The 24,033-nt window shown below is 39.9% G+C and overlaps 1 protein-coding gene across 4 annotated transcripts in view; it reads right to left on the bottom strand.

The window, feature by feature from the left end:
• Positions 1 to 18,454: 18,454 nt before the first annotated feature.
• Positions 18,455 to 24,033, bottom strand: part of LOC116696851 (complexin-1) — a 58,206-nt gene continuing 52,627 nt past the window's right edge. For all 4 annotated transcript variants that reach the window (XM_032528066.1, XM_032528067.1, XM_032528069.1 and 1 more), the window contains exon 4: positions 18,455 to 22,179. In XM_032528066.1, the coding sequence (XP_032383957.1) occupies positions 21,985 to 22,179 (195 nt within the window). In that variant the 3' untranslated portion in view covers positions 18,455 to 21,984. The remainder of the gene's footprint in view (positions 22,180 to 24,033) is intronic.

Genomic DNA, 24,033 nt, shown 5'->3' with positions numbered 1-24,033 from the left:
ACCCTATTTTGAGTGAGTAAAAAATAAATAGCAAGCCCAGATTTTTTTGCATTCAGGACCTGCTTTTCTGTATTTTACGACTTGACTTGGGAAAGCAATGACTTCATCCAATCTCTGCCATTAAGGGTTACTTTTAAATTCAATTCAATTCAATTTTATTTATAGTATCAATTCATAACAAGAGTTATCTTGAGACACTTTACAGATAGAGTAGGTCTAGACCACACTATAATTTACAAGGACCCAACAGTTCTAGTAGTTTCCTCCAGAGCAAGCAACAGTGCGACAGTGGCGAGGAAAACCTCCCTTTTTCCGAAAATAAGAGAAAGACATTACATAATACCTGCACCCTAGGAACCCTTCCACAATGAGACAAGATATTTTAGGAGCCTTGGTACATTAATTTCCCATTTTCCTCTCAATCACATTGCCGTGTTTGTGTTTGGAGTGGGTATGCACCATAGGGAATCAATTAAATTATGCATGGGGACAAATTGATACTCTGAGCTAAAGGTGGTTCATTAATTTCTCTCCTCCATTTTCCTGTTATGATTCAGATGAATAATTGAAAATTCAATATTGTCATTGTCACCAAAAACGTCTCTGAGCGCAATGACAGTCCCTCATTTTAAGGCATTATAAGAATGTCATGGACAAAAATGGCTGGAAAGAATGACGATTGAGAGCAAGGGTGTCAAACTTAACTTCCCCAAGGGCCACACTATAAAATGAGAATCACATCAAGGGCCAGACTTAGAGTTTATTGCTTTTATGTCATGGGAAAATCAAATATTTTTAACTGTATTATTGCATGTCTCATATAGCCTTCTCACTCAAACAAAAATGTCAAAGAAAATGCCAAAACATTTGAAAAAAAGCATAAAAAAGTTTAAAAAGAAACGTGAAAAGTGACAAAAAGTAGGTGTATAGATAACTTAAATGTATATAGGGGCCGGGTCACAATTAGCAAGGGGCCGGATTTGGCCCGCAGGCCTTGAGTTTGACACGTGTGGTTTAGAGGATGGTTCCACAGTTCTGCTTTTATCCATCTCATCACAAATTCTTTCAAATTTTACATTTTAATTGCCACTGCCGTCGCCACTGTAGTGGGGATGCTGATCATTTTACAAAGATTTCCCACTGATGTTTCCAAGGCTTTTTCTTTGCATGTGTGCCTTGTGAGGGCTTTTGCCAGCCTCATAAAATGTGCATTCATTCTGTGCTGTTATGAGCTGTTATTTCATATCACTTCAGATATTCATCCGCTATTTGGAATAAATCATGTAAATTCACATTGTTGATTGTTCAGACACTGTGAAACTAACAAACAGGAAAGAATATATTCAAAAATTGACTGGTTTGTAAGAGAGATTTGACCCTTATATCATTTAACTCCATAACTTGGGACACCGGCACACTCCTAACTATATATTATCCATTTATTTGTTTAATGTATGAATTTAATAATTTTGAAAACGTTTAGGGGAGACATAATAGGTGAATAAGGAAAATATCTTAACTAATTTTTCCATGAAACGTCTCCAGTTGATTACTGACATATGTTTTTGCAATTAAACTTTTCTGAATAGATTTTTAATACAAATGGGGGGTTTTTTATCAAGGAACTTAAATTTTAAATTTTATCTAAGGGGGGCTAAGTTTTTAAAATAACAAAGTGTATAAAAAAAACCCCCTGAAGTGTTTTTTGAAGCCCCCCCCCCCCCCGAGGTGAAATAAACATTTTATGAAGCAATAAAACAAAACCTCAAAAAAAAAAAAAAAAAAATTTTATTAGTTTTGCCTCCCTTTAAAATGCGGAAACCCCCCAAAATTTTCTTCCTCTTTTTTTTCAAAAAACATTAGTAGGAAAAAGACGGGAAAGGGGGAAAAAAAAGCAAAGCAGGAAAGGGACGGTGGACTCAAACATGGCCGCTGAAAAGGGACTCCCCCTGCAAGGGGGCACGCTTTACGGGGAAAGCAAAGGTGCCCCAATTTTTTCCCATTTAACCAAAAATCTGAATCACATTTAAAAATACTTTGATCAAACCCCATGTAAGGACATATTACGCAAAACCCTGTGATAGCAAACAAGGCAAAGGGTTTCCCAAAAAGGAAAGAGTGGCATGGTCAGCGAGGGAGTCGTGACTCCGCACAATCCATCTTTTGGGGGTTTCCCAAATTTTCCCCACCCACGCAATTGACGTACGGGTATACATGGTCCGGGGTACCGGGATTTTTGATTTAAAGGCAAGCGTATGGATTTTTCTTCAGAAGCCACACAGGCCCTTTTAAACACTCCAACGTCGGTAAAAATTTTTTACCATCCATCCTGGGGGAGCTCAAGTATAAGTAGGCCAACATGTCTGACAGCGTGGTGAAAGACGTCCCTCTGCCTGCTGGTGATAATTCTCTGCATTTGGACTCCACTGCATTAGATATTAACTAGCTCTCTTTCGGCTCCATAGTCGTAGCTTTGATGCCAGGTCTGCTTAGCGTTTTGATGTCAGAACAGAGAAGCCTGCAAAAAGCATGGTTTGGCAGTACTGGTTGGTTCAGATGGTGGCTCAGGGGGAAAACTATGCCCGATGTGAAGACCCAGAAAAAATAACACTGATCAGTCTGTCTGCTTGATAACGTGAAGGAGATGGAATTTACTTTAACTTTACAGATGTCATTAGTTATTATTTTCATATTGTTTGTTGTTGTTCTCTGTGTCTCTCTCCCCCTCTCTCCCTCTTTCCCTCTGCGATGCGTCCCCTCACGCGCTGCACACACAGACACACACACACACACACACACACACAGAAGCAGGCAGGCAGACAGACATACAGACAGCAGTCCCTTCCAGCTTCTACCTCAGAAAGTTTTTCTTGGCTTGGGTGGAGGTGAGTGATGATGAACAAAGGACTAAGCAGCCGGTGCCTTGAGTTTACAGCTAATTGTTGGAAAGACAAAACAAATAGTTAACTTCTGTCTTGCTAACATGTATGAGCTACTAGCTAATGTAACAAGCTAGCTAAGGTTTAGCTGAGGAATCATGTCCCTACAGGCTATTGCACTGCACTTAATGGAGACATTTCAGGTGAACAGCTACAGTACAATCTGTATGTAATAACATCATTACAATCGCCACATTGATATGCATTTACTAATTAAAATGCGCACATTTGCATTTATTTGACAAGGCACTGCAGGTAAACAGGATAAACAAAACAAATAAAACATATTAGCACAAAACTTCCCCAGTTGATGAGTTGAGAGTCTTTCTCCCTTAACTGTTAGGTACGAGTGAGAGAGTCATGAGTGCCACTAGGCGTGCAGCCTGGACCGGGCACATATCAGTTAATGCTTGCTGGATTTTGCACACAAGCATACTTATCAGTCTGGGGGGAAGGAGTTTGCTCCAGCTTTTACCAGCTCTGTGGTCTCCCACGGTCAAATCTTTTCTCAGGTGGGGGCTCTGGTGGATCACTGCAGCACTTTATGTCTTCCTCTTGTTTAGATTTGTCCCGTGTTCTTGGCAGAGGGAGCAGATGTGATAGATAGATAGATAGATAGCAGGGCTGCCAACTTTTCCCCAAACCTTGGAGTGAGATTTGGGGGGGCCAACCCATATTTTGCCGCGTACAAAGCAATTTCTTTGGGTCTTTATCCTTTAGGGTTTAAATTGGGATTTGTTATATGTGGGGGGATGGGGCTCTCCCTAGGGGGGTCTGGGGGTATGCCCCCCCAGGAAAAAAATTTGAAAAATAAACCATTAAATGGCACTTTCTTGAGAGTGTTTTGCAAAAAAAATGGAGAAATCAAGTTTTACATGATATGTGCAAAACTGTAGGGTTAAGAGCCTTTGTGTTGTTGTAGTATCAACAGGTTTTAGGGCATTCAGCATTTACATTATTAACTTCTTATGATATAAGAACTGACCCACACAATGTGCCAAACATAATGAACCACATGAAGAGACAGCATATGTCATGGGTCTGTGGTGAACAGGTCCAGGGGTCCCTGGTGTAGGGACCAGGGACCCAAAGTTAAATTAATGTTGAGGGATCAACTAAGACCACTGAAATTCTAAAGAATGAGAACCACTGAGTTGCATAAATTCTAATCCTTTAACCTTTGTGCCAATGTTCAGTAATGTTTGGCTGTCATCCTCTGTGCCCCACTTACTGTTTTTACTTTTTTGTGAAAATAAAGACTATTTGTTCATTTTAAAAAACATCAAATTAATTATTTACAGTTACATTTAGAGATGCAGAGGTTAGAGATGCACAATAGTGGCCCAACGTTGCAGTATCGTATTTATATATATATATATATATATATATATATATATATATAGATATATAGATATATATATATATATATATAAGATATATAGATATATAGATATTATAGTATATATAGTATAGCTCAGATGTGTTTCACCAGATTTCTGCTCATATTTACAACTTTGTGCACATTCAAAATATAACTCCTCCCATCTCTGTTGTCCGAGATGTGGAGAGTTGTAATATAGTCTGCTGTGCATGTCATTCCTCCGGTGATATGGTGGATCTAATTCAGACCGTCTGACAGACGCAGAGGCCCATTTGGGTCTCTGGTCTCTGACAGAGTTTAGAGGTGTCCGTACGCTGCTCTTTATCGGAGGTCTACGCATGGATGCAACGCGTCACTGCCCACAGCAGAGCGAGTCCACTACAATGAACTGAAGTTGCTACACCAGCCGCGCTGCTCACCTCCATCTTTACAGAGAGAGTGGTCACAAAGCGACGGATGGTCTGTGATAATCAGAGCTCATACCTGAAGCGCCGGTCGGGTCTGTGATGCTCAGAGCTCATACCTGAAGCCGGGGAAATGCACCTGGGATGGCTCGTGAAAAAAATGTTCTCATTTTGCGACAATTTGAAAATTCCACAGACAGGGAGCGCTCTTGAACCCACTCACACTCTCTGAAAGCACAACTAGTCTATCACAAGTGGCTCAACAGGTAAAAACATAGATAAACTCATCTTTCATAAATTTGACCAACTGGGCTTACACTTCAGCGTAAGAAATCGGGGGTGTGGCGTGTGCGCGTGTGAAACCAGTCAAATGCGTGTGTCTCACGGCCAATGCGTGAGAGTTGGCAGCCCTGAGATAGATAGGTATATTGCCACTGATTAACACTTCTGGATTTAAGTGTTTAACTGTGTTCAGAAGTTCCATAAAGCCCAGTTTCCGCAATTCAGACTGTTGCTTTAAAACATCATATGACCCTACATGCAGTATAATGTTCTTCACAGTTGGGTGTGCTGCCACGATATCCAGGATTCTTTGGGTCCAGTCAGACACCATGTGTTCGGGAAAATAGAGCATTTTGGTGTTTTTACTGCTTTATAATCTTATACAGCAGAGTCACCCACAACCAGGGCTTGAGGCCCAGTTGTAAGCTGTCAGTCCTTACCCTGCTGTGTGACAATGAGAAGCAATCCCGGTCATCAGATGGATGTCCAGCATCCTGCAGGAGAGGAGCAAATCTCTCATCCAGTTGCACACTCAGTTGTTGGGGAGGCATTTTGTTACTAATTTTCCCTTTTGCAGCTGTCCACGGCTGTGTCCTACTAGGTACGGGGGTTGAAGAGGCGCTCTGCCCGGATGATAATGCAGGCCAGCCGGTCGTATCACAAATCTCAGGGCGCTGTGCCCTGCCCATAGGTCGTCCTCCCATTTCCCAGGAAAATGATTTAGTCTTAGGCTTCGCACCAGAAGAGTTCCAGGGAGGACTACCACTTGTTGATTTATTACCCGTTCCACAGCCCTCCTGTTTCTTTGTAGTCTTGTTGGTGCTAATTAGCCGTGTGTTAGCATGCTTTTGTCGATTGTTTTGGGTCCATGGTAAAGTGGTGTCATTTCCTCATGATCCATTCACTTCCACGTTCAATTTGAATCGGTGAACCTTGGTTTCCAGAAGTGCAATCTTCTGAAGGAGTTTGTAGTAGTCATTCACGGAGAAAGGAGGCATCTTGCTGCTAATTATCTTTAGCTACAGTCACTGTAGGACAGGCTTGAGCTATTGGTAATGTTAAAATATGGCAATAGCCTACTATGTCTACAAAAAATGTTTAGTCCTGTGATTTATAAGTTTCCAAGAGCCGCTGCTCATAGTTTCTCTCAGAGGAAAAGCAAGATTATCAGCAAAAATATGCAAGCAGAAGCAGGAGCAAGCAGCAAAGCGTCTGCACTGTAAGAAGCCTTAACTTCAACCTAAAACTGTCAATTGTGACCGTTGTAAATGCATCAATTTCCTATGATCCTATAATTCCTGTAGTCCTATAATTGAAACTTTATATAATTTGAAATATGGAAATCATTTGGATTATTTGCTTCTGAAACAGGTTTAATATTCTTAGTGGATTTTTTTTCTTGGTTTTAAGAAAAAAAAGGTTATAATGTTTCAGTTACTGACAGAAACAAGATAAAATGAGATGAGAGAATAAGAGAATGAGATAGCTTGTGTCAAGCTGGAATTTATATCAGATAATAATAAAGGCTTTCCAGACTTTTTAGTAGGCCAATTAAAGGCGACATTTAACAAAAGACCGAACTTAACAAATAATTTATAAAAGTATTTATTTTGCATTTATATGTTTGTAACATATCAGCCCTACGGTAGGTAAAGTCAAAATAATGCCTTTCCAAGTACTGTACAGTCACATTCCCACTTGAATAACTGGGCCAGCTTCCTCCTTCTCTTGTACAGTGATAATTCTTCTATCAGTGTGTGACAAGATAAAAAAAAAAAGTACTTGGCAGCTGTCACACATCATCAGGGAGGGGGAAACCAGTCATGGTAGGAGCCCATGATGGAAAATTAATGAGACCTTCCCTGAACGCCATCACAGTTTTGTCACAGCTGGACTCTGAGTGGTTCAGTGCCCTCATTGGGGAGATTTTTCCCTATAAATCTTGTTATTGTGCATTCATGGTTAACTATGGAAAACCACATGACTGCAGTTAGCCATGCTTCGGTTAGCTGAAGATAATTTAAATCACAGTGAAACAGTGTTCTGCTAGAGGAGCTGCTACTCTAATTTCATTCCAGAACATCCACCTACCCTTCTTACTTTAACAGGATAAACAGTTAATACAGAGCTATGCTTTAGTCTGCCTGACTGTGTCTCACCCTGGTGATTTGACTATACCAGTAATTTACTGGTGACTGAGAAACCGTACATGACCGGGGGGAAAGTACATGTGTGCCTTCCATGTTTCAGGATCTGTTCACTCCGCTGGTTCCCACAGAGGCCAGGGCAATGCCTTCTCTCTGCTGCCTTCAGGGCACCGGCAGACTCACTGCTCTGTATACAGATCCAAAGCTGGTGTAAAGAAGAGAAGACATTTCCTTCTGCACACTGAAACAAAATGCAAATAGGGACTTTGTCAATGATATCAAGAGAACTTGCACAGAACTTGCACAATAATAAAGAAAATAATCCTAAATACAAACTGATTCAAAATAAGAACATTGATTTGATCCTCATCAGCTCTTTCCTGCCAGCTTTTGTTGAATTTTGTGAATGCATGCCATATGACCAAATCTCCCCCATTCATTTAAAACATAAACAGGTTAGATTGTTTGCTCAGCTTTCAGAAATCGACGTCTTAAGTGAATAAGTCAATATACATGTTAACATTTCATGTTAACCATCTGAAATATTAGAAAATACAGCAGAGGAAGTATCTTGGATATGATCAGAAGCTCCAGAGCAGGTACTAATTTGAGCTGTATCAAGTATGAACTTTCATTTCAATCTTTTAGACACTGTGGCCAAAGTCCTTAAAATGCTGAGAAACATAATAAATGCTTCTGAAAAAAAAGAAACTACATAAATCTTGTGGACGGTTGTGTTATTGAATTCAATGATTTATTCTTTAACTTTTGAGAAGTCTGGTAAGATACTGTAAGGATGGGTTTCACAACCCTTCCAGCATTTAATTACACATCATTGTTAAACACTTGATTATAATCAAGATAATTATGGATGAAATGAATCTGAATATTTATAAGGCCTAAGAATAGGCCACCGTGGAAGGATACTGGTGTCAAGCAAGAACCAAATTACAGTTAAACGAGCAGGCTAATTAAATATCTAAGAGAAATGTCTTCATGAGGGTGCTTAAAAACTGCTACACTTCATTTTATGTTTAAATCAAAGTGTAGGCTATATGTATGTGCCTCACACTCTAAGGTATACTGCACTAATATTAAACAGAATAAGTTAGGATTATTCCTTAGAAAAGTTTGGGAACTAGGTTAACCCAAATTTGAGTCCACAGAGGATAACAACATATTGTAAGTCTCTTCAGAAAACAACAGCAGCAGATGATGATATTTCCAGCCCAGTCCCATGGCAGTTTGTGAAATGATCATGTTATTTAGTTTATTGAATTGTGTACAGGTCACATTGATGTTGTTATTTCCGTGTATTCAATTTTGAAGTAATGTATTCAATGGGAAACCTATTTCGTGATCACAGAACAATTACGGTGACGAGTCGTATTGAAAAGCTTAAAATCCGTGCAGGGAATTTTGCTCAAACAACACAGGACTTTTATCCCGGAGACTGGTGATCGTGTCCCGCGTGTTGCAGTTCCTTTTCGCGTTATTCTCTTCCTAACCCCAACCGTCCCGTTGTTGTCGATGGGTCCTGCGTGTGACAGTTCATTCCGTAGTTGTGTCCGGCGTGTGGCATTTCATTTCCCCGTTGTTGCGTCTCCCAGAGCAACTCAGCGTCATGGCAGTTCGTGAAATGGTCGCATTTGAAAATCAAGACATGTGCACGTAATAAACGAGAAAATCGTGACATGTACACAAATTAATAAATCAAAATAACATGACAATTTCACGAACTGACGTGAAACCGGGTTGGATATTTCTAGTGCACGTGGAAATGTGTATGAAAATCCTGGGATAAATCACCTGTGACCATGCAACAAGAATCCATCCATAACATGTCTAGACATGATAAATAGCAGCCAGAAGAAACACGATTTAATCAGCCTCATGGAGAAAACTTGGTGTCAGTCCACGACCAGGGACAGAGGCCCCCTCGAGGTTAATCTGAACTTTCAAAGAAATCCAATTAACATGGCAGCACCAAAGAGACAAACACTTGTGTGGCATCTTCTCTATAACACTGCTTGTGTACAAGAAAGAATAATGTCTCACCACGACACCTAAATAGGGACATAGGGCCCAGTTGCTGCAGGTGTTATAAAAGTCAGCGTATCTTTTTGTGCAGTAGAAATGTGGGGTCTGCACCGACACAAAGACTCTTTGTTTATCCACTTTGTTTGTTTGGATGGGGTCACATTGCCATCTGTCTCTCTGACAGAAAGGAAAAGATAAGACCACAGTGTAGGATCCACAATTGAATCGTAACACAATAAGAACTGAGTTGTACTATAATTAGATCTCAGATACCAAACCTCTGGTTACTTCCTCCCATGGGAAAAAACAAAATTGTAAACCTTCAAAATGTTTTTCTTTTATGACATCTTTTGATTATTGAACAGTACGTGTAAAGAACCTGATTCTAAAAGGATACAAAAATAGCTCACTAGTTGTTAAAATGTGCTCCCAAGGTGTATGAATTTTTTGTCACCTGTTTTGTTTTACTCCTCAGTACAACACAAATGTGTTGATGACTGTTCCGTTACTTTCTTTTGAAACCTTATGAAGGATGCAAAGAAGTCTACTACACAACAACACCATCACAAAAAGGGTACTATATATTAAATAGTCTATTTTGAAGGATATTTTGCTTTAGAAGTGCAACTTGCTAACCAGCAGACAAATCAAGCAAATATGCCAGACACACACACACACACGTACGCACGCACGCACGTACGCACGCACGCACGCACACGCACACACACACACGGTTGGCTTACTGAAACTTCATGAACTAATTGGAATGATAAAGGTGTAATGGTGTGGTCACACCGGGTCAAAGATGACTGCAGGAAGGAGAGGAAATAATAATGTGGACAGTTAGGTGGGGGTTCGCAGAGTTAAAAGAAGTGACATCACTTGTGTTTGTTGACCATACCTTCGTTGGGCCTTTTAACTATAAAGCAACAAGCTAGCCTCGAATAAGCTAATCTTTTCAACACAATTCCTTCAGTCACACATAATTAAATTTAATGAAATAAACGTAGTCCTCCCAAATCTGTTGTAAAGGACATTTTTGGGTATTTAGCGGCAGACTATGGTTGTCAAGTAATGGCTCGTCCGCAACTTCAAGATAAGATTTAATTGTTGCTGTTTAATAGCAATGCAGCTAGGTCTAGAAGGTTGGCCCAATGTTTCCGAATTGGAGTATTATTATTATTTTTTTAAGATTATTTTTTGGGCATTTTAGGCCTTTAATTGACAGGACAGATGAATATATGAAAGGGGAGAGAGAAGGGGAGTGACATGCAGCAAAGGGCCACAGGCCGGACTCGAACCCGGGCCAGCTGCGTCGAGGAGTAAACCTCTATATATGGGTACCCGCTCTACCAACTGAGCTATCTGGGTGCCCATTATTACTATTTTTAAATGGCATTTAAAATGATTAGAAACCATTCTTCTAACTACATTTTTCTGTGGAAATATTGCAGGGATTTGGCAAACTTTGAGGGGATTAGTCTTATTTATTTTCTGGAATCTAGTGTGACACGAGTCACAACTTCTGTACGCTCTTAGATACTCCCTGTGGTTTTTATGGGGACTGTAAGTGTGAAAGTGCCATGTCTTCCACCTTCCAATATCCCAATTACAACCCAGTTGGGCAAATGGTCCATAGCTGTTCTTACCTCCACCTCCACCACCCATGCTCAGCCCACATCAACAGCATGGCAGTTCACTGCTCACAGTCTACCTCAACCTCTCTGTTTCTATTTTTAGGTCCAATTTGAACTGTGAGAATGTCCGTTGTTGCCCTGCATCTGCTGAGAATATTGTATGTGTTTCAGTAACCAACATCTAATGCATTCAAGCAATAATATGCAGTTTCTGACTCACTGGCTTAATGAGCAGTCATAATAATTTTTGCATATTTGAATGTGTTTAATGAAAGGGCCATGCGTTGCCATGATGCCACCGCTCTAAGTTTGTATTTAATTAAAGAAAAGTCTTTATTGAGTCCTAATACAGCACAAACCTAAGGAGTGATGTAAGATTCACTGGTACTACTTGCTACTATTCATATGTTGTAGATCTGTGAACAGTGACTGATGAGACCTAACACTCAAATGATCTCTACTCATCTGCTCTATCATTTATGGGTCAAGAAATCCCCCCCAGTCCCCAGAAGATCCTCCTGAATGTCACCATAGCCATTTCCCCCACCTTTGTCAGTTGAGTCCATAAACATCCGTTTGGTGTCACAGATTTGGGATTGGCCCAAAAAAAAAAAAAAAATATATATATATATATCCTGTCGTCCCATTTTTATCTCCAAATGAAGTGTTTGCTAATTGTAAGCGGACGGTACTTGTCTATAAAGAGATGTTTGTCTTTTCAGACTTTAAAGATTTTCACATTACAAGTAAAATCAGATAATTTTATATTTAGTTAAAGGAGAACTTCTGTGTTTAGCTTCCAAGCTTTAATGATTCAGGTAATGCTTTTTTTATTGGTTGTACTGTAGAGCTGTCTGGAGATGTGCTTTGCATCATAAACAAGACTGCAGACTTTGAAAATGTTAATACTGAGATACCCCACAGCATACAAATGAATGAATGACTACTACATCTGAATGTTGAAAATCAGCATAGTTAACCATTTAAGGCCAAAATAAGGCACATTATGCTTAAAGTGCTCATATTATGCTCATTTTCAAGTTCAGATTTGTAATTAGAGGTTATAACAGAAAAGGTTTACATGGTTTAATTTTTAAAAAAACACAATATTTTTGTTGTACTGTGCATTGCTGCTGTTCTTCTTTTCACCCTGTGTGTTGAGCTCTGTTTTAGCAACAGAGTGAGGCATCTCTCTTCTGTTCCATCTTTGTTGGGAGTTGCACATGCGCAGTAGCTAGGTAAGGACTACTAGCCAGTCAGAAGCAGAACATGAGGACGTGCCACGCTAGCAGCTAGGGGAGCATTATAATGTGTGTTACGAGGTGATGTACGTTTGTCACGGAAATAAAGGCTGGACAACAATTGAGCGGTTTGGAGCAGTATGTGAACAGTGTTTTTGGTTTAAGATGGTAAATGTCAGGGAGGGGGGGGGGGTTTGGGCTTTTTCACTCTGTAAACCTTAAAACATGCACAAAAAAGATATATAAAACAACAAGGGAAAGGGAAAAAGCCAAAAAGCACAATATGACCACTTTAAAGTAATAGGTAATCTGCCTTTAAAGTACATGGATGTCTTACAATACCATGCATTGATAAGGATCTCACATTAATTGACATCCTCTTTTATCATGTTTTTTTTTGCCTGGTGCTTCTTACACAAAAGCCAGCATTTCAATTTCAAAGCTGCCCATTTACTTGAAGCAGTACAGGGACCCTCTGCATAAATCTTGGCCCATCTCTTGACGATGAAACAAATGAGTGTCTTAAATTAAATTTGAGACAATTAGGCTGCCTGCTACATGTAATTTGTTTTCTGGATGGATCAAACGGTCACAACTCAGGCCTGGATTAGAGGAAATGTGGGCGGAATAAGAGATGCAACAAGGGAACTTGGGCTGAGGAGTCCCAGATGTTTCATCAAACACTTTGGTAATAAGATATCACAGTGTTTCCAATGGCACCCAGCACCATCTGTATCTATGACTCACATTTCCTTCTTTTCTCTTTCGCCCTGTTCACTACTTGCACAAGGCCTTGATAGCCATAGAAAGCAGGATTTGTTTTACACAACTCTGTGTCACAGCTACTTCAGAGTCAAAATTCAGATGTCAGGCTCAGAGCATTACCCTCCGTTATCTAATTTCCATAGACGACTGGCAGTTCAATTTTGCAGTTCAGCAGAGCTTAATCCAAAGGAGCACTTTCTGGGAAATAAGGCTGCAGATTTAGCGCAGCAAAATGTGTTCTAATATTAAGTGTGTTGTGTTGGAAAGTAATTACAGCATGCTGAGAAATAGACTCAAACTGTGCTATGCTACTAGTAGGCCTGTTTATGAACAGATCATGTTAACTACAGTTTTATGAAGGGTGGCAACCAAGAGCTGAGAGACGGACAAGTAGCAAACACGTTAGAAAAATGTACGAGGGGAAGATTTTAAGTTCCCTGTGGAACTCATTAAGCATTAAGGTACCATGCATTTCTGACAGTAGAAGGCAGCTTATGGATGCTTAAAATATATTAAGGAATGACTATAATGTATACTGTTCAGAAGGAGAAAGTAGTTTTGGCAAATTTTTGACCTATTCTTCAGCAGTCAGTCGAGCTTCTAAGGACCGTGGACAACGCCAACCTCATTGGGATTGACCATCTTGTGACTTGGTGCAGTCAGAACAACTTGGAGCTGAACACAGTGGAAATGGTTGTGGATTTTAGGAAGAACACAGCCCCACCCGTCCCCCTTCAACCTGTGTGGTCGACACTATTGAGTTCTTCCACTTTTTGGGCTCCATCATCACCCAAGACGTGCTCCTGCGTTGGCTGGTTGCGCCATTTTAATGTCCAATAAATATCACCCACCACCACCACCACCACTAAACACTCAACAATCACACCTGGATACATGAAGACAGAAACCACTAAAAAGGCAATGAATCAAACACAATTTCAACAATATGGCATATAACGGTTGGTGCTCTAAATAGGATTACCACAAACAAACTGATATTCGGAGGCACATATGTTGAATGTGCACCACACCTGGTATAATTAAATGTAAGAAGATTTATTTTTTGGCAGACAGGAGAAGCAGCACATCAGAACAGTATGGGAGTGACAGCTTCCCTGAAGGAAAAGTTATTGAAGCGCAGCAGTATTTATAGACATGGCAAAAAAATTCTGTTTACTCCCTTCAAATCCTTAAGGAGGGGCATGCAGTATTCATTCTCCAGTTCTACATCTTGTATTTTTGGAGGACATTTTATGTATAATGCAAGGCTCCACATGCGATTAGACGGTTGAGATGTTGTGTGGCAACATCATCATGTGCCAGCTAGCACTTAACACTCTAAGGAGAAATGCTCACTAATTGAGGTCAAGAGTGCTCTTTAACCATTTAAAAAAAAAAAATCCTTTTTAGCCCATTCGTCTGCTCCTTTTCACACAATGAAATGGAGAAGTGTCCCATTGGAGTCCTGTGCTGAAATTAAATGCCTTATAATACATCAGACCTCTTGTCACTGAGCTGAATGGTAAAGCAGCTCCCTCGTCTGTCGCTGATACGGGAGGGGCAGGGCTATTTTATTCACTAAACGGACCTATTATAGCTTCATCAGAGCCGCTGCAGCTGCTGCAATCTCAGGTCAATAGACTTGTCAATCAGAGTTTCACCGGGATGCTGTGATTGGCTACACATCAAGGTCCCATGGACTTGAGCTGAAAGGTGGAGGAAGAGACTCTACTATCAGTCAAACTAATTACATTTCTCAAGCGTGTATTTGCATATAGTCAAAATATACAGAAGAGAGTCTGTGTGCATATGGTGTGTCAACTGGATGTATGAGAAAGTAAACAAAGCTCTTTTATGGTGGTTGCCTGTCTCTGAGCATTAGTCGGAATATGGAAATTCAGCACTGCTGGCCATGCACTGTTGGTCACACTGTACATTTCCATGTACATCTGAGACCCTATTGTGGTTCACACTGCTCTCACAAACAAAGCTATGTCATTTAAAAGCATACATGCTGACTTTGTTGTGTTTATGTGCAGTCTGTTGTCCTGAGAACTGTTTACTTTTAGTCATTTCGTCATCTTTTTTTAGAGACAGAGCTTTGCCAAAAATACACATGATCTCATTGATGAAGGCAGATGTCAATGGGTGGAGCAGCTTTACACAGCGTTACTGAAATGATAATGAACTAAATAAAAACACAACTTTCATGCAATTACACATAAAATTAGGAAACATTCATGTCATGTGTAATAACCTTATAAGATCAACAAGCACATTTTTGGACACTGCTTAGTGCCAACGGGGGTAGTAGTTGGGGAAGGTAGTTTGTCTTTTTATGTGTGCCAACAATTGTGTATCACATTCAAAATGGACACCAGAGAATGGAGTTCTTGTCGTAAAGCACCTTAACCCTAAAGCAAGACTACAGAAGAAGAAATGATACATTCAAGATCATAGGCAATAAAGCAGACCTCAGCTATTTTGGAAATATTCAGGAGTTTTGCCAGTAGCTTAGAGTGGCTAATTTTAGATGGCTATCTACTGACATTGTAGAGTTGTGTTTGGCAAGTGGGTTGAGTAAATTGTGTAAAAGAAGTGGGTGCAGCCACTGGGACACCACCCATTGGTTTGTGGACTACCCTATGCCTCGAGTTTTGCCGTCTTATTCTTTATTTCTTTAGCCATAACCTTATTTGACCTAATTTGAAAGAGAGGGTGGAGCTATGCTCAACATACCCTGCTTTATCATATACTTGACTGTAAATGGGACCATAATATACTAAATTACCACCATGTTGTATTGAAGACGAACTGCAACTGAGAGACCATAACCTCATTGTAAAAATGTTGGGTCATTTTCTCATAGAATTCTATACAATCATACTTTTTGGCAACCAGTGGAGTTGCCCATTGTTGGCCATTAGAAACGATACGAGTGTAAGGCAGTTCCTCATTGACTTCACTTTTCAGGATCAGAGGTTGTGGCTTGAAACCCACTCTCATCGTCTCTTAGTCCAATTAAATTGGATTATTTCTGCTTTCAAGGCAGTTCTGGAAAAAAAAAGGGCAGGGCAGGGCAGCACCGCAGTCGAAATGCCCTCAGTGTTCTTTAATATGCCACTATTGTCTGAGGGTTAGGTCTTCAGAAAATTACCATATTGTATATCAGCAGTCAACACAGCCTGTTGGTCACAGTAATTCTGTTCATGTTTTCTCATGAAGGAAAATATCTCCATCCATAGGAAGAAAACAATCCTTTTCCAGATTTGAGTTCCAGTCTGTGCACACTGGCTGGTTTATGGGTCTGGTGCCCAGTGGAGAGCAGTTAATTGACATTGACTGTTGCATGTCTACCAATAGAGCCAAGCCCCCCCCCTGCAGCCTGAGTGCTGCTCCGAAAGCACAGAGGCAGCTCAAGCTGAAAAGGCTACCTCAGAGCATAAATACTAATGGAATTGATTTATACCACCATTTCCTGCAGGGAGAAATCAGGAGCAGCCTGAAGTGGTGGAAACGCAGCAGCACGGTGCAACCCACAGAGGCTCTGCGCTTCTGTCACTGGATGACCAGTTGGTGCCATTATAAAGCTGCACTAGAAAGATGGCTTTGTGAATACAATGGCACACGAGACGACTGGAAGAAGAGAAACAAAAGGAAGATGTTGTTGGTGTGGATACATTTAATTTTCACCTCCAAAAAATGCTTGGTGAAAGGGCCGGTGAGGTATCCAAATGTAGTTTTGGATGGCAAAGAAAACTGTCACCTATGCAGTTTCACTTTTATTCTATTGTGTGTTACTAAATGCAGCTTGAGGAGAGTTAGTTATTCTGAGTCAAGCTTTATTACAGCTCATAGCTGACAGGCTAAACAGTAGCCACAAAGCAGCCATTTACAAGGCTAGTATCCACTACATTTTTAATGTACAGATCATGATCATTAAAATTTATATAACTTGCGTCCAAAAATGAACATAAGGAAAGAGAAGGTAAACATGGGAAATTAAAAGGATGACATAACCTGAATCCATGCAATGGCACTATTCGATATTTTCAAAATATGCTATTGTTGCATTATGAGATGTGTAGGATTACTTTATAGTGACTAGACATACGAAATCAATAATCATTTAGCCATTTTCCTTTTCTTTTGTGTTTTGTTTTGTTGAAGTAACCCTTAAAGCAGCATGGCAGAACGTAAGGATGAAAAGATCAGGGTGGCGGATTATGTTAAGACATTTTCGACTTTAGATCAAGATATTTTACTATTTTACTGAAGTTTTCCCACCTTAACCAAGTGTTTAAGTTTCCTACCATAACCATGTCTTGATTATACTGAAGCCGCACGTACCTAATCGTTTACTATACTTGTAAAAGTGGAACTATAAAATGCACAAGACAACTATCAGTCTTGCTTCTTTGACTTAGATCTAAGGAAATAGTCTTGAAATCTTGTTTATAACTTCATTTGCTGTTGTGGACTACACCAGGTACGCTTTTTATTCATGGGAAGCAAAGAGATTGTAGTTAACAGTCAAACTTAATACTACTGGTACCATGCTAATAATAACAACAACAACCCGTCCCTGGGATCTCTGTTGAGGAACTGGCAGAGCATAAATGACTCAACATCTGTTGCAACAGACAGTGAGAATGATTTTGTTTCCCCCTGCTCTGCAAACCACATGTGCTTATTGAAGTACGGCAGCAAAACACCATGTTGTCTGCTGTATCAGGGACATTAAAGTACTTATTTATGTACAAGCTGAACCACAAAATAAATGAATGTGTAGTTTTGCCTTTTTGTAAAGACACAGCCGCACCTATAATAAGATTAACATGGCAGCCAACCTTTAAAAGTGAAATGTACTGATGTATGAGTGGAAGGGATATAAATGACAACGTTGGCCCAGTACATGCTAAATGGGATGACAGCAACCTTTTCCATAGAACCCTGAGTTCAAATCCAAACCAATATTCTGACAAGTAATAAACCTGAAAATGTCGAAGCATCATAATCAAATAAATTTAGCTGTTATGCCAACCTCCTTTTTGTGCTGTAATTAAACCTAACTTTGAAGTCAGCGCTGTCCCTAATCCTTTCTTGGCATTTCTCCATTATTATTTAAATCATCATGTTTGATTTAAATGGTATGCCGATCACAGACCCACTTATGATGATCACACTGCGATGAGAGAGATGCTATTTGCATTGCTTCGACGTCCCTGTGGTGTGCTCACTGTGACACTTTCAAAAGTTTGAAAAACCCTCCAATCACGATTGGAACAACACAGTGCATTCTGTTTACAGCCCTTTTCGCTTTTATTGAATAGATGTTGAAATTCCTTCTGAGAGAAAATGCAACAGCCATGATAAGATGAAAAACAGGATTGACTAACAGAAAAAGCAACATGTGATATACTGTACATTGAAGGTCTTTGCACATATGCCATGCAATGGCACGTGATCCGTAACACACGTCTTAGTCCCACAAGTCAGCGATGATTTTGCCTCCCCAATCAGAAATACACTGTACGTCACTATGACTGCTTCCATGTATTGTTTTTTTTTTAATTTTACACAAAACTATTTAAATGCAGAAACACAAGACGATGAAAAATTATATGAAATCACTTTATTCTCAGAGTGTGCGGTGATTCCATTTTTGCAGGAAAGTTACAGACTGAAATATCTGTCTAAAATGGCATGCAGTGAGGCTAACAGGTGGAGCTCTGAAACACATAGAAGACACAAAACGATTATCAACAACCTTGCCTACGTCGCACACCATAAGCATGCATACATTTTGTCAACAAATAGGGAGATAGAGAGAGGAGGGAGAAGGGTGAGAAGATTTTGCAGTACAAAAGAATGCAAATTTCAAAAATACCAACCACCAGAGGACAGAAACAGGACTGGCTACAGACGCGAAACGAAAAATACAGCACAACAGTAGCATCTCTCAACACGTACAGAACAGAGGAAGACAGATGCAAAGAGAGAGAAACATCAGACAGTTACATTCAAGTCACATCAAAGGAGCAATTTTTTTTAAGTGTCATATTTTTCAGGCAGTTTTTTAAATCATTAATGGCTGTATGAGTGGCACAAATGAGTGACTTCAAACTGAAGTGGATTTCTGACAACTTGGCGAATACATATTGATGACGCATGACTTGGGCAGTTGGTTTGGGCAGTAGTCTATAGGCCATTTAGAGCTCAACCAATTGACATTTACAAGATAATGACGAATGGGTGCATGATGGTGTTAGTGGATGAGATGCAAAGGGTTAAGGGATTTCAGAGCACACCAGTTTGGAAAAGATTCACTGGTAGCCCGATGAACTGCTCACACTGATGATGTTTGGTGATGAACTTTTCGTTGCTGGGAAAGTCCTCTACTTGGGTTGACTGGGCAGTAATCATAGCTTTCTGGAATATTCTCGGGCCAAAGAAGAGTCATTTATAAATAAAACTTGGTGTACAGTATGCTTGCTATGCCACTGGCAATGGAATGGTTCAATTTAAGTCCAAGGCTAATAATGCTAAGAGAAGGCTAGTTATGGTTTAAACTTCTATTCAAACTCAAAGCTAAAATACCTGAGAATTTCAGAATAAATAACATGCAGTAAATAAATACAATGAAACCTCTTGACTGAGCCTACAACTACCAGCACTATTCTTTGGTTTGATTGGATAACTACTCTGATTATGGATTCATGTGTTGTTGATGCTTGGTTCCATAACTGCAAACAACTATTGGCTGCCAACTATATGCTAACACACTGAACGGAGGCTGGCAAAGGCAGTTTACTAGAACAAGAAAATCACAAGAAGTTCAATAAATGTGCTCTACGGGTGACCTCACTGTGCCCTCGGATGCTTTTTAATATTTTCAACATGATAACAGAGCTCACAAAGCGCTGGATTTACCTCGTCTATGCCACAAGAATGCACACGTTCAGAATGAATGGTATTTCATGCTAAGCTATAGCTCAATAAAAACAGGCAATGTGGCATTGAAGAAAACCTTGATGACTCTTACAGCTAATGTGCTCATGTGATTCACAAAAACATTTTCTGACAAATTGTATCACAACTTTGAACTGATCTCTGCTAATAGCACATTTATGCTTTCCCTTAAACTTTGAGTGGGATTTTCTTTTCTTTACACGGCAGCTATAAATAACTCTGCATTTAGTTGGTCTAGCCGTGAATCCTCATATGTATATTTCATTGTAGCGACTTTCAGGCTATAGCAACATCAAATGTAAGTTTCATCACGATACTTGTAGGATAACAAAGGCATCGACGGAGGCCGACTGTAAATATCCACGTTCATGAGTTACCAGCACAAGTCTGGTGGAATGTCGGAAATATCTGGAATGTTCTAACAAGACACTGTGGAATGAAGGGCATGAAACAAGACACATGGAGAAACCTTAGATTTCATCCTAATATGACCCCCCTTTAAATTTGCCCCATTGCATTTACAAGCAGGACAGATTGGACTCTACTGAGCAGGTAAACGTTTTCTCTTGTATGGTCATGGAGCTTTCATGTTTTTCTTCTAATTTCACATTAGCATGTATTGTCAATGTCTGCCTTTGAAAAACAGTTTGATTCGCCGTTTGGCTGGTGATATCGAACACAAACCCTGCTTGTGCTCAAATTCTGTAACACACGACTGAACATTTTTGACTACACAAAACAAATCCCCTCCCCCCATCCGTTCTCTTTTATAATCAATGATGTCTGACCTACAGTATACAAAGGCTTTACTGTCACTATGCAGACACGTCTGTGCCTTTAATGTTGACTAACACATTACTGTAAGGAGAACGTTTAGACACACAACACTGAAGATTGTCTGTTATTGCTGATTTAGGTTCAACCAACGGACACAGGACAACTTCATCTCGAACAATATATTGCACTATTGTCACTGTCTGTTCACATATAGCGTGTTCACAACATGGTTGTGTTTGTGAAGTTTTGTTATTCATTTTTTTTTCTTCTTACTAAAAACATTGATGGAAATGTCAACAAAAATCCAAATGAACTAACCTGGTCGAAGATTTACACATGCTACTGCCGAAGCAGAGCGAGCGACACCGGCCACAGAACGTAAAAAAACCGGAGTTTTCAAACAGAAAGTGAATTTATAGTAAGAATGTCATCGAACTGCTTTGAGACAAACGTCACGTATGGGAAACAGTCATAGTTTTCCCCGTGGAAGAACATTTCACACACAAAGTCAATGATCTCCAACTGGTGGACGAGATGTCAATTAAATAAAAATGGAAAACCAGTTATTGCCTCAAATATTATATGTATTTCGCTTTATCATAACAAATGCAATGGTATCCAAATGTGTACTTCACTTCACAAAAGTTAACTGCATGCTTATAAAAAGAAAAGTGAACAAAACAAAAATGTGTCATTTTAAATGAATTCCAGCACTTTCTGGTTTTGCAGGCGATGTTTTGACTCTACCAGCGCTCATATTACACGTTCACAATAAACCAAAGAGAACATAAAAGGGAACACTCTACAGGGTGAATCCTCACAACGGAAAACTAATAAGTATAGGTATTTATATACACTGCATGTATCAAATATTAGCAAGAACAGAACAGGAAAATTCAATCAAATTTTGATAGGATTTGGATCATTTCCTAAAAGTTAAAAATATGGCTTGTACTCTTAGTCATCTTGTTATATGTCATATTTCACTCATATATAATTCTCTCTTTTTTCATAACCAGAGGCTATTTACAAACAAAAAGGGTGAATGATGGGTGATATATGATTTCATTCTAAGTGCCTGACATTAAAAAAAACGTGGCATAAGACTTGCCTTGAAGTAAAGACATCAGATCTGTGTCGGTGTTACATATACATTTATAGTAGTATAAGTATATATCACCATCAGAGATCTGCTATTTTAAATCAAGGACAAAGTCACGCCAGGTTGCTCCATTACAGGAAACTTAGAAGTTGGGTTAAAGGGGCTGGAGGGTGGAGAAAAGTGTGATTGCAGGTTTAGGCGGGGCAGGGTGGTATACGGCAGTAGTCTTGGTTCGATGAACGTTACGCACGTTATGAAAGTTGATCAACAAAGTTAACCACATTTCACCCAACACTGTTACTTTTTATTGAACATATCCATGAGCGGGGTCGGGATGAATTTCATGACCGTATCCACGATGCTCTCCTCTTCCTCCTCGTCGCCGCAGCCGGTGGGAACCGCCTTCTTGGGACGGGTGAGGCTGCCCTCGGAGGCCTGCTCCATAGCAGCCGCTGCCTCGGCTTCCTTCTCCTCCTTCTTCTTGATGCCATACTACACAGGACGGACATAAAGAAAAACAGGCAAACGTATTAGGCCCCATTCATATTTATTGTTCGAGGGCTCACTGGTTTGAAGATAAATCTTTTTTTAAACAAATTCTAGGAGATTTAGGAAACACGCTCATGTCCATTCTTGCAAAGATGTAGATTTGATTTAGATTAAGACCACTTTCATTTCTGTCCACTCCCTATGAAACTAGAACCGAGAGGTAATTAGTTTAGCTTAGCATATCGACTGAAAGCAGGGGGAACTCCAGGAAGTCCCATCCCTTTCCATTAAACCACAGTCTTTCAGGAAAGGCTAACTGCCCCCCCCCCTACTTTTTAGTCTGTGAGCTAAGCTAGGCTAAACGTCTCTTTGCTCCTGCTGCATAATGTGCGCACACACATGAGAACTCTAAGTAAGTTCAATTTCCAAACTATTTCTTTCCGCACTTTTGCGCCGTCAAATGTACATTGTGTCCAGTAATGGGCTCTGGTTATGCTCCTACTGTGAAAGTGCAACATTTAGCCATCAGCTCTAACCATAACAGTATTTTCATTTGTTGCAATAAATGGTTAAATCTATGACAAAAATGTTCCTGTCTGAATTGATTTCTATGTTTAGAATAAAGGTGGGAAGAACTTTTCCCCTCACGTCAAAAAGGAAGCCTGGTGAGCCTGGTACTCACTCCCTGCTGAGAATACTGTGACTGACTTCAAAATGTGGCAATTTTTACTTTACTTAAAAAGTAGAGATGCGTGAGGCGTGAAATGATCATTTTATGCAATTGAGGTAAATTTGTTGAAAATGATGGGTACTTTTGCGAACTAATTCACATTTCTTCATTTGCATAAATTAGCTTCAGGCTGCTTCCTCATTAAGTTTAAGCACAATGCACTGCAGCTTTTTTGGGGTATTGCATTAACAGCAGTTACTATCGATTTCTTAAATTAGAGGTAGGCTTGGAGCTGAAGGGAAATGTTGTTTCCGTGCGTGTGTGTTTGGCAGTCCACATGGGAGTTTTAACTGCTGCTTTGTCTAATTTGACCTTTTTGGATATTTTATGGACCAATTACAGGCAGAGGCGCATAAGCCGAGCAATGTACAATGCTAACGATTAGCTTACAAAGCCCTGAGCCACAACAGACTTCAATTAAATCAAGACTGTGTTTAGAGGAGAACGAACACAAAAGTGCAATTTAAACATAGAAAGAATAACAACAGCTGGGAAATATGTTCAACGCCTTACTCATAGCTGTCTTGTGCAATTTGATAATCTCTCTGTAATACTCAGCTGGCAACACAGATTCACCTACAATAACAAGTGGACACATTACATCAGCTGAAGAAGCCTGTGTGAAATGATCCAAAGGTCTGGAAAAGCTACTAAATGGAACTTGTAGTTGAGATTGTTTTGTCAACTGCTACTTTCAAGTTGGGGCGACACAATGATGCAATGGTTGGCAAACCCGCTGGCCGCGCTTGGGGTCCTTCTTATGTGTGGAATTTGCATGTTCTTCCCGTGTTTACGTGGGTTATTCCCCAGTTTCTCAGATTTCCTTTAGGTTAATTATTGACTCTAATTTCCGTAGTGAATGAGCATGCATTGTAGTCTGTTTTCTTTATGTCAACACTGTGATGAACTGGTGATCTGTCCACGGTGTACCCCACCTCACCCAGAGTCAGCCCCCCACCCCCCACAATCCTATGATAGGATTCCTATTCTATTCCTATATAGGATGATTGGTTACAGATAATGGATGGACGGATGCTTCCAAGTTCAAGAACCAGTTCAAGAACAAACTTTCAATTTCAACTGCATCATGTAATCCCATTGATGCAGCAATATACAGTCTAAAGCAG

The sequence above is a fragment of the Etheostoma spectabile genome, chromosome 10, assembly GCF_008692095.1.
Source record: "Etheostoma spectabile isolate EspeVRDwgs_2016 chromosome 10, UIUC_Espe_1.0, whole genome shotgun sequence".
Lineage (NCBI taxonomy): Eukaryota > Metazoa > Chordata > Actinopteri > Perciformes > Percidae > Etheostoma > Etheostoma spectabile.
The sequence above is the reverse complement of the archived record's forward strand: the minus strand, read 5'-3'. Positions and strand labels throughout refer to the sequence as shown.